Below are 11,718 nucleotides of genomic sequence, written 5' to 3'. Positions count from 1 at the left end.
TAAATCGATGAGAAATGGCAATATCACTCGAAAATTCATGAAAAATGGCAGCTGCAATCACATGTGGTATACTTCAGGTGAAAATTTTGAGGGCACTATTTACAATATTATTCATGGCACTTGCTTCACAAAAAAAGTCATGTATGACACTAGAAAAATGAAAAATTAACCTTTTATTTGTGGTATTGTCATTTTATCGTTTTTTCCCCAAGCCCTTGCATATAAGAGGGCCCCATGCAAAAGGATTTCGATTTTTGAGCCTTTTTTTTCCTATAATTTTTCGCAGATTAATGCCAAAATTGCATGGATGACTAATCATATAAAATGGTTGCTAATTTGAATTTCCTTGTGGATACTGCCTACAGTCATAATGTGAAAGGTGAAACTGATTTTGCAGAATTTATTGGACCAAACTAGCGCACACTTGCAATTCAAATTTGCATTACTTGATATAAATCACACGGAATTTAATAAATCAATGGAAAATGACAATATCACTCGGAAAATCATGAAAAATTCGCAGTTGTAATACCATGTGGTATATTTCAGGTGAAATTGTAAGGGCACTATTTACAGTATTATTTATGGCACTTGCTTCACAAAAAATTCATGTATGACACTAGAAAATGAAAAATTAACCTCTTATTTGTGGTATTGTCCGTTTATCATTTTTCTCACAAGTCATTGCACATAAAGGCCTCCATGCAGAAGAATTTTAATTTTTGAGCATTTTTTTCTTTTTTCTATAATTTTTTCAGAATTCACGAGTTATTCAAGTGCACGCAAACAACTAGAAATAGAATCATTCCAAATGATTTGCGCACATAAATCACGAGTCATTCCAAGTGCATGCAAAACAACTTGAAATACAATCATTCGAAATGATTTGCGCACATATTCAATATGAATTCATACATATTTTATTCAAATAAAACGACAACTTCGGCACGGCCCTACTCCCAAATCCGAAACTAATCTTCTTCGGCAACCTGCGAGGGGCATGCAGCAATGTCCTTGTTGAAACTCGGGCCATTGCAGAAGGCACTTCGCCCGGCAATGTTAAAGCACGACATCAGGTTGGGACCGTCGAACTGCTAGATCCGATTGGCGCGGTCCTAGCCGAGGATTTGCGGCCAGAGCGGGGCGTTAGGCTCAAAGCCTGGATGCGCCCTCTCCTACGGCGTCAGACGTGCCCAAAACCTACGGACGACACACGTAAAGGCAACCGTACCGTCGGGGGGACAGGCACCACAAGAAGACCCCCCGCGCTCAGAACCCATCCCACCGGTAGGCGCGTGTCCGGCGGCGTCAGGATGTCGCAGATGGCGAGAAGCTCAGCTTCACAAAGAGTGATGCTCCGCGGCCATGCCATGGAAGCAGAAGGAGGGAAGAAGAGGAGAGCTAGGGTTTGTGCTACAGTGGCGTCGACGGCGGATAAGGTTGTGGAGGCGAGCGGTGAAATGTGACGGGGGCTGCATATATGGCACGGGAAGGGGTGGGTTGCGGCGTTAAACCGCCATTAATCAGAGCGGCGGCGCGAGTCCCGGTGTGTGAAAGCGCGAGCAGATGCTTACAACAGGCGACATTGATTCAGTTTTGCATGCCAATGCGAATGCACGCGGCCTTACATGTCGGTCCCACGAGAATGCGTGCGGCCGCCGTGCCCAGTCGAATGCATGCGACCTTCAGTCCCACGCGAATGTGTGCGGCCGCCGTGCCCAGCCGAATGCATGCGACCTTACATCAGTCCCACACGAATGCATGCGGCCTTACATGTCGGCCCCACGTGTCAGCACCGGCAAAGTAACGGTCAAAGGCTTTGACCAGACGGCAAGGCACTGTTTGGCCTTTTGTGAGGCGCGGGCGAGTGAAGGAGTGCAAAAGTGAGCAAAGTTAGATGGGCTGGGGAAAATTGAGCACAACTAAGAAAGGAGGGACACAAAAATAGAAATCCCTAATACAAACCCATGAAGCAGAATTGCTACCCTTTTTCGAAAAAGGTAAGAAAGACTACTGGCATTGCAGCAAAGCAAAACAAAACGTGACACTCATAAGTTGATTTTAAACTACCATATGATCCATTAATTAGGAAACCAAAGTGGGCTGCAAAGCATTGTGGTCGTCATCGAAAGCGCAAGCTGTTAACCAGGCTGCCTGAGACTGATTATATGACCCCGTGCCTGCCAAGCCTAATTTACTCAGTCGTGCGTGTACCGTGTGAGGATAATGAACTAAAACCGCGCTTTCTCCTTCACAGGATGACGCCTACTTTCTAGATTGGAGATTAGGCGACACATTTAACATCCAATTAAACGCCCGTCACATCTCCCTTTTCGGCAAAGAAGTTGTAGTACCAGCAATTAAACATCTCTTAAATAAATCAATTGAAGTGTGCAAATGTAACACACACTCACAAAGTGGCCACATCACTCACTCACTCACTTTCATCTGTGCTCCCCACGCCGATTCCTCTTTACTCCATCCAGCGTTGACAGGAGGGATTATCCAGTGAAAAGGGCGCACAAAAATTAGCTGGAAACTCTCTCTTGGTCGGGCCTGTGAAGTGTGATCCCCACCCAAACTGATTAGATCTTGGATCTAATCAGCCCCACCACGGATGGACCCGATTAATCCTCAAGGACCAACCTGCGCCGATCGATCCGTTTCGGAAAGGTCGCCCGTCTAATGGTAGGTGGCCCACGGTGTCCCAACGATCTATACGGAAACGGAAAAGCTCACCTTCATTGCTACTACATCTCTCAGACGAACGAACTCTCGGCCGTGCCGGATCAAGATCCGTTGTGATAAAGCCCCTCATAATTGCGGTGAATTATGCAACAATCTGATATGGGGTTGCGAATAAAGACCAAGCAGTGGTGGTACTGCGTCCGCCCAGAGAGGTACGAGCACGATCTTTTGTTGCTCGAGTTAACATGGCATGTTGTCACGGAGCTGCGACGGAAGCTTCTCTGCGTCGCAGCATCGTCCTGGTACTAGATGGATGCGAGGTCTATGTTATGTTACGTGGAGGCACCACCACATGACGGAGAGGTGCACGGTCGGTTGCTACAAAGAGAGACAGAGAGATCAGCTGCGCTGTGCTTGTTGCAGGAGAAGAGGGCCTGCCACCATTAAAGAAAGGAAGGAAGGAGGAGACGGCCTAGTCGTGGCCCCCCTCGACGCGGCGGCCACGATCGAGCAGCGCGGGGGTCCAAACCGAGTCGTTTTCTCCCTCCAACCTCCACAGGATCCGCGGCAAAATTCCTTCTTCTTTCTTGTCTTCGTACAAGGCGATGCTGCGGCCGCAGCAGCCCACCAGCCGCTCTCCGGTCGCGTGTTTCTCCGCTCGGCCCTGCTCCTAGCTGCCGCCCTGCGCGCGGCAATGCCGGCGTCGCCGTCTTCTCGGTCCCCGGAGATCACCAGCGTCTGCTCTGGCTCCGAGTCCGAGCCCGAGGAGCCGTCGCCTGTGACAGGCGGCGGCGGGTTCGTGGTGCAGCTGGTGTCGAGGGAAGTCTCGGACGGGCTCCTCGGCAAGTTCGCGGACACCAGCGAGTTCGACTTCGACTACGGCAGGAGCGGGCTCTGGTCGCCGCTGGTGCTGCGGCCCGAGGTCCTGCTCCTCGCGCACTCGTCGGCGTCCTCCTCGGCCCGGCGCCGGCAGCGGCGGTGGCGGTGGCGGAAGCGGAGAAAGGTGAGCACCGGCTGACGATCGAAACCTTGCATTTTGTAGCACATGTGTGCGAAGAATCTGCACTGGGACAGACATGGATTTACTTGTCTCACTTCTGACGCAGATGCTCTGCCGCTGCTTCTCATAATCTGATGTGATTGACATTCGCTTTGGATGCTTCTTCTGAGAAGGAACTGCTCCTCATGGTGGTCTGCTCTGCAGACTGCTGTACATACGATGATCAAAGACCAACCAGTAGCAAGAGGGCGTGTAAGTACGTGGTCACAGTACAGCAACACTGCTTCGTGGTTGGTGGTGATCCTGAGAAGCGCCCCAGGTGGTGCGCTGTAATTGCTACAGGATTTTGCTGATGATTCTACTGTTGTGGTTGGTAATGTTCCATGAGATGTTTGTTCATGTGCTGTATCTACTCAAACCCATGGGCCATGGCCGTGTTGTGGTTAATTTGTACTGGTAGAGCAAAGTAAAGGTGGACTTTATCGATCATGTGCAGCGCGCAAGAAAAGTTTCATCTTTGAATAGAGCCGAAAGGAATATTTGCATGGTGGGTATGTCGTGGCGTGTTTATTATGAAGGGAGGTGACTGACAGCACATTGACATGATCATCTCTAGAACTAATTAATTCAGCTGCAAGACAGACAAAACAGACCGCCTTTCATTCCTGGGTGGGTGCTATAATACGTATTGAATAAATCTCATATTAGCTTGCAAGAGACGGTGTAGTCAAGTTTTTTATTTAGTTCCCAAAACCCCAATCATTTATGCTGGTACTAATTTTGGTCGACTGCTCATCATCATTTATTTACTACGTACAGTGGATCAGAGAAGTAACTCTCTCTCCGTACAGCTACTAAAATAAGGGGTATTTGCAAATTAAATTATGTTGGCAGCTGCCGGTGCAGCGAGCAGACTGAGGCAGACAAGAAATCACAAAGAAAATGCTCATACTGCAGCTAGAGCTAGGGTTTGTTGACTGTCTAATCTAAGCCTTGTGTAATACTACAACAAAAGTTGTTTCATGTTGGTTTTGTGCCGTCTACAATGCTTTCAAAATAACAGCCGGGCAGAGCTCGGCGTAGGTATTAAAATGACAAAACAACAGCCTAAATAAGCAGCTAATGCTTTCGAACAGCCAACAAGAAATGGAGCACTGAGTTATACAGATATCCTGTTCTCCTTATGCGGACACCGACACAGGAGCAGCTTTATAAAATCACAGGCAACATGATCCCCAATTTAGTACAGGTAACAAGATCGAATCATAAATCAAAAAGGGCACGGGCATGGCAAACAGCACTTGATAAACAAAACCAACATGAGAGCACGCCATTCGCATCTAATATTATCTATATTCATTTAGGTAAGGCTTGAGAGCACGCCATTCGCATCTAATATTATCTAGTTTTTTTTTTGTACTAAACTATTTGTTCAGTTTGTGAAACTAGGCAATGAGTTGACCCTTGTCTAGTTTGAGGACTGAAATGAGTTGCCCAGTTACCACCTCCCAACTTCATAAGCATAAGCCTGGTAAAGAAGAGGGATTGGCTTATGCCACAAATTTTTAAGATCCATCACTAGTGATGGACGAGATGATCCCTCAAATCAAACAGCACCTAAATAAAGCAGGAACACTTGCAACCCCGCCTATTCGAGGTGAATATGACATGATAAATAACAATTAACACGAGACAAAACAAAAAGCTATAAATATCCCAGGTTGCTCAAAGGGGCCAATAAAGCAAAGATAGAACTATGATGGGTCATAAAGTGGCCCGTTCTCAAATTCTATTTAGTATACCTGAGGAGAACCTCAAAATGACCAGAACCCAGTGTTCTCTACTGATGATGCACTGGGAAGCTAGTTAGATACATCCAAAATCCACGCTCACAATTTCATTTTACCATTGTATTGGATACGCAATGACATAAAATAAGAAAGATAATGTTTTCTTTATAAGGAAGAGGCCCGTTACAGAACATATCAAAAGAACTTCTAACAACTCATGTTTTGTAGCCTTGCTGTGTTAAAACTTTTTGCTCTGTTTACTTATGCAACTTGCATCAAACATGATATGTACAAAAGGAACAAACATGGCAATGATCATTCAAAAAAAAGGCGCTAAAACTGTAAAACAAGAAAATAAATAGAAGAGTAAGAAGCAAGGAGTCTGAAATGAGCACAATTAGAATGAAGTAGTAGGATACCGAGCAGAGTGATGCCACATCATTACCAGGAGAAACCAACAACCTTTACCCAACCTAACCTAACACAAAAATAAGAGCATGTCATCCCTGAGTCTATCAGTGTTCACATCACATAGAATCCACTATAAGAGATAAATAGCAACCTCTTATAGAGGAATATAAGATCATCTGAGTTAATTAAAGTCCTAGAGAAAACATCGACCAAATTGAAATGAGTAGTTCATTTTATTTTATTTTGTGAAAGACATAATTCATTCAGAAATAGAGCATTGGTCTTCTTGCTGCAAGCACAGCTTCAGGTCAAACTTATGGAAGGTTCCAAACTCAAGCTCAATCCCCTCAAACAAAATTATCTCATTCTCAGGCCAAAACTTAACTCAACCATTGTACTCGAGGAAATTTAATTAAGCGCACGTTCAAAAGAATTCTCTATCAAAGCTAGCTATTTGCATCTCATATTACTTGTTATTTCACTGAACTATTTGAAACCCCTTTTAGTTAGTTCGTCCACATTTTCTTATCTTTGAAGTCTACCATAACCCCTGCCAACCCCAATTTTCCAAGTGAATATGATAAGGGCAAATGACAGTGAAACTACTCTAAATGCATTACAGGACGGACCAACTAATAATACAATCAGTATTAAAAACCAAGCTCAAAATACTACTTGTTCATCAAGTCATACAGAAAGCCACAACTATTCATTTGCTTCTCTACTTACTGGTCATTACACCAACTGATTTTAGATATAAACATGTGCACTTTTTAACAAATTAACGCACAAGTTCTTAATGATGGTTTTGTGGGCATAATTACCATCCAGAATTACTTGTCACAACACCGACTAGTTTTAGAAATAAACATGTACACTGTGTACAAATTAACACATAAGTTCTTATTTGTATCTATCCCATATCAAAAGATGATTATCTATAAATATGTTCAATAATAACAAAGAAAAACAATCATCTAATTCTGTAACATCTTACATCTGCACACATAACTACTTAAGAAAGGGCCAACGAAGGCTCAAACAGAAGTGTGATATACCTTTGGACACACTCTATTAGACCTTTTACAGACTCACATAAGATGCCCTAAACATGCTAAAAGACTAAAATGATCTCCTAATAAGGTCCAGGGAAAGCTAAGATGGAATTTTGATGGGCCAAGAAGTGGCTCATTTCTAATTTGGCATAATATGTTCGAAGAATCTGATGAAGGTCTCAAAATCACCAAAGCATTCTTCTCTGACGCATTGAAAAGCTAGACAGAAATAGCCACATAAGTAAAATATACATTTACTAAGTGAGTTTATCTGTTTAGCATTGTGATGGCCATTCAAGAAAAAAAATGACACTGGAAAAGACAATGGCTTCCATGCATAGACAATTCATAAGGATTAGTTAATGAGGTATCAATTGAACAATGCTGAAACAGAGATGGGGCAATAATGACTTCATACACAAACAATGGAAGGTCACCCATAAAGTGAGCACTTAGAAAGTAGGAATTTCCAAATACAGGTCCAAATGAAAATTATAGGTTCCACTGTAAAGAGAGAAATAACATATATTTTAAAAGTTACAAAGGGAAAATAGCTCTACCGTCCCAAAGTGGTATAAAGTGGAGACTACCATCTTTTGTCGTGAGCCGTAACACACTGGATGGTACTTTCCAGTTTGGTGATCTGCGTGACAGCGCCGAGCAATATTTCCCTTAAATTTATATACGGCAAACTAATTGGTGAAAAGTTGCTATAGCTGTATTTAAATGGCACCTGGCAATAACCCTCCCTCCACAATATTATTCCACATCCCAACTTTCATCCATTGAAACAGAGCATTAAAAAACAGGAGGTGATCTAATGTCTACAGACAGTACCGCAACATAATTCTCATCAAAGGATAACAGGAGCACTACAACAACGGTCATGATCGCTACGAAGTCACAGGTTCACAATTTCTTCAACATACTAGGCAGCAGATAAGCATCCATCTCGACAGTACTGACTAGAGAACAATAAACCAATACCATCTCGGCCAGATTTGGTTCGCACAAAGGACAGGCCCATCGTCAGCGCCACTTATTGCTTGAACGTGTAGGGCTGGGGCAGCGACATGGGACCCCGGCCGTCGTCGTCGCCGTCGAGCAGCCTCTGCACCCGCTTCTTGGCGCAGTGCTGCCGGTCGAAGTGCCTCACCTGGCAAGGAATCCGAAACCGAGCGTCAGGAGAAGCAAGCGCGGACGCGAATCATGGAGGGATGGCGGCTGGCCACGAGGCGGATGGGGATTGTGATGTTTACCCAGGAGGGGCGGCAGCTGCTGACGTACTGGGCGCGGGATTTCTTGCAGTCGGCGGGGAAGAGGAGCCCCATGGTGGCGATCTCGGTGGGCTTCTTGTCCGCGTGCTTCTCCACGCACGCGTAGAAGGCGTCCCGGGCCTTGGGGTGGAGGATCGAAGCGCTTGCGTCAGCAATGGGGAGGAAAAGGAAGCGGGAGCGACGGGGTTAGCGGGAGCGGAGATAGGGTTTGGGGTTACCTTGTAGCAGGATTCGCGGCCCTTGGAGAGGACGTCGGCCATGATGGCTCCGGCGTCGCAGTGATCGGAGTCGGGGGCGGGGGCGGAGGCGGAGGACATCGTCGGCCGTGGTAGGGGTGGGGATTTTGTTTGCAGAGGTTCCCTTGGGGCAGGGGAAAGGCGCTGGGTGGGCCGGCGCTGGCCGCCGGGACGTGTAGGAATCGCCTACTGGCAACGACTAGCGGCCCAGCCCATTAGGCGGGACGTGTAGGTTCGCATAGTTTCTGTTTTCTTCGGGGTTTTTTTTTCGTTTTCTTTTATTTTTTTTCTTTGGTTTAATCTGTTTTTCCACCGGTCTCCCTATTATTTTATTTTATTTTACATTAGTTTTATTTGTTTTCACATTGGGCCGTCCATCCCGAACTCAACTCCTTGAAGCCTCTTGTCTCTTTCAGCCCTATTGAGAAGAGCAGAGAAACCCTATTGAGAAGAGCAAAGAAACTCTCAACACAAAACAGAAAAAAAGATAAGCCGAGAGAGAGTTACCTTGCCGGAGACCAGCTGATGGAGAAAAAACATCTGACACTCTTTATTCAACCGAACAGAAAACTTAATAGAAGTAACACAATTCATAATCATATCAATCCACCTCCTCGGGAAACCAATCTTAGGTAGCATTGCTTCTAGAAAGCCCCATTCGACTTGATCATATGTCTTCATCATAGAGAGAATTCCTTATTTAACACTGGCTTAATTTTTTTTGCCTTAGTTGACGCTGGAATACCTTTTCTTCCTTATCTAACAACAATGCTAAAATGTGTTCCCTTTGTGACACTTCCGTCTATTTTGAGTAGTAATGATGTTAAATGACACATGAAAAGATGATCTTACCCCTAATGCAACTTTTGAACAAAATCATTCACATGGGGAGCAATAACATTTTTGCTGTTGTTGATTGCAAAACTGGGCAGAACTTCCCCTGTAAGCATGCAATTCTGGACAGTTGTTTATTTTGAAAATTTAATTCAAAAAGTGACAAAACCTCCCTGTAATTTGATGCCATATCCTCTGGACACGATTCACATATACATTGTTCAACACACAACTTTCAAATTTGCCAATGGCACGAGGCATAAACATCCAGACTCACATCCAAGTACACATATATGACTTACAACATATCCAGGTTAGTTCAAGTCCACATATACATCATATTAGCAACCCAAAAGTGGCCCATATCATACGCAGGTTCACATACATGAGTCCAAGTCCACACAACATGACCTGAGCAGCAACAAAAGTGATTTTAAGTGAAAGAAATTAGATGGAGTTCACAAGTTGAGCCTTCTTTTGCTTCTTGTACCCATTGCGGGGCTAGTTGGGTAAGTTTTTTTTTTTTGCTTCTAGTGCCCATTGTAGGGCTGTCAAATGGCACCATCGGATTGTTTTGATCCTTTTTAGCAAGCTCCATCCTCCTTGTGGCCCTTAAAATAACAACATGGCTATCAAATTATTGTAGTGCATGTATGACAACAATACATATGGATATATTTGATACATGTATGGCAACAAACAACAATATTCAATATTCATAATATGTGATATTCAAATTCAGAAACAGAAAAAGGTCACCTTTTTCCCCCTTTTGCATTTTTCATGTTTGTAGTCTCCAATGTTTGGTTATGTTTTCCTTCTTCTTGGTTGTAGTTTCCAAGTTTTGGCTATGGATTACATGAATACATACAAATCGAACTCAGTTTTCGTTTGACACAAATAAAACTCAATTTTCATTTGGAACAAACATTGGTGTAGAATTGGTAACCTTGATGGAAATACATAGCGGATGCCGGTGTGTCATCACCTCTTGGCACAACGGATGACTCGGCTGTTTTAGTAGTCTTCCTCCTCTTCTTTGGTGGTTCTCTACACGAGCAATAAGAAAGTAGTGAACATTCATAGGTGATTACAAAAACAGTAATGTGACGCCCGGATAATTAAGCTACAGTAACCCTCTACTAATGATGCCACGTCACCTCGATTACTGTTGCTAATCTCGCGTTAGTTCGAAACCGATTTAAATTCAAATTCAAAATCATGCAAACACTAAAAGTTTTCAAATGTCAAAGCTAGAATGTTCTAAAAGTGACAAATAAATCATATGTAATATTGGTGGAGAAACCACACTTTTATAAAGAGTTTAAATGCACTATAATAAATAAACAGTGACAAACTGTTTATTCAAATGCTTTTAAAATAGTAAACAATTTCAAACTATTTTATTTTAGGTGCCAAGTTAATTGTGGTAGTGGCATAATTATTAATGCTATTTTAGATACAACTTTTGTATTTTATAAAAACTAGAATTTAATAGAACAGAAAAGCGATAAGAAAAGAAAAAGAAAAGTAAAAGGAAAACAAAATAAATAAATTAAATAGACCCCCGGCCAACTGGGCCAACCGGCCCAGCTAAGCAGCCAGCTAGCCCAGCCGAACGAGCCCACCCGCGCCCTGGGGTACTTAACCCCCGCACCCCTTTCCCAAACCCTAGCCCGATCCCCTTTCCCCCCGTCGCCTCTCCCTCCCCCGATCCAGATTGGGATCAGGGGCATCGGCCCCGACCCCCAACGCTGATCGTCGCCGCCGCCCGAAATGCCCCTCGCCGCCTCGACCTTGTCTTCGCCCGTCGCCACCCCGTCCTCGACGCCGCCCCGGACCGCCGTCGACGCTCGCCCTTCGTCGGAACGCCTCCTCATCTCCTCCTCACCGGCCGACCTCGAGCCTCGCCGCCCGTCTTCGTCCTCCTCCACGACGGGAGCTGCTCCGCCTCGTCGCGCCGACCCCGACTCCTCCCCGAGCCGCTGCCATTCCTCGTCTGCCCCCCTGTGAGCCGCCACCTCCCCTCCTTCCTTTCTCTGCACACCGCGTCGCCGTCGTGCCCCGCCCCCGCCGGCCACCGCGACCCCCTGCCCCTGCTCGCGCGCCTGCGCGTATCGCCGCGCACACCGCGCCCGGCCCCCGTGGTGCTGCACCTCCGTCTGCCTCTCTGCTGTGCCCGCACCAGCGCGCCACCGCGGCCTCCTCCCGCTCGCACCTCCTGCCATGGCCGCGCGCGCCCTGCGCCATGCGTGCCTGCCCCCGACGCTCCTGCTTGTCGGCGCCCTACTTCGGCCGCGGCCACGCCTCTGCGCGTGTGCTCGCATGCCCATCCCCGGGTGGCTCGGTTGAGCCACTGACCGCTGGGGCCCGCCCTGGGATAAGAATGAAAAATAAATGTGTAAAAAGAATAATGATAATAATTAA

General features: G+C 45.5%; 2 protein-coding genes across 2 annotated transcripts; one reads left to right on the top strand and one right to left on the bottom strand.

The window, feature by feature from the left end:
- The first annotated feature begins 2,834 nt into the window (after positions 1–2,834).
- Positions 2,835–4,336, top strand: LOC123167211 (uncharacterized). The gene is made up of 2 exons (XM_044585042.1): positions 2,835–3,691; positions 3,795–4,336. The coding sequence occupies exons 1-2, from the start codon at positions 2,939–2,941 to the stop codon at positions 3,816–3,818; spliced, it is 777 nt and encodes a 258-aa protein (XP_044440977.1). The 5' UTR covers positions 2,835–2,938; the 3' UTR covers positions 3,819–4,336.
- Positions 4,337–7,703: 3,367 nt separating this feature from the next.
- On the bottom strand, positions 7,704–8,617 carry LOC123165698 (uncharacterized). Its single transcript, XM_044583391.1, has 3 exons — positions 8,440–8,617; positions 8,204–8,341; positions 7,704–8,100 (listed from the first exon to the last, which is right to left on the bottom strand). Exons 1-3 carry the CDS (start codon positions 8,536–8,538, stop codon positions 7,984–7,986), a joined length of 354 nt encoding a protein of 117 aa, XP_044439326.1. The 5' UTR covers positions 8,539–8,617; the 3' UTR covers positions 7,704–7,983.
- Between the last annotated feature and the right edge of the window lie 3,101 nt (positions 8,618–11,718).

The sequence above is a fragment of the Triticum aestivum genome, chromosome 7D (genome assembly GCF_018294505.1).
Source record: "Triticum aestivum cultivar Chinese Spring chromosome 7D, IWGSC CS RefSeq v2.1, whole genome shotgun sequence".
NCBI lineage: Eukaryota > Viridiplantae > Streptophyta > Magnoliopsida > Poales > Poaceae > Triticum > Triticum aestivum.
The sequence above is the reverse complement of the archived record's forward strand: the minus strand, read 5'-3'. Positions and strand labels throughout refer to the sequence as shown.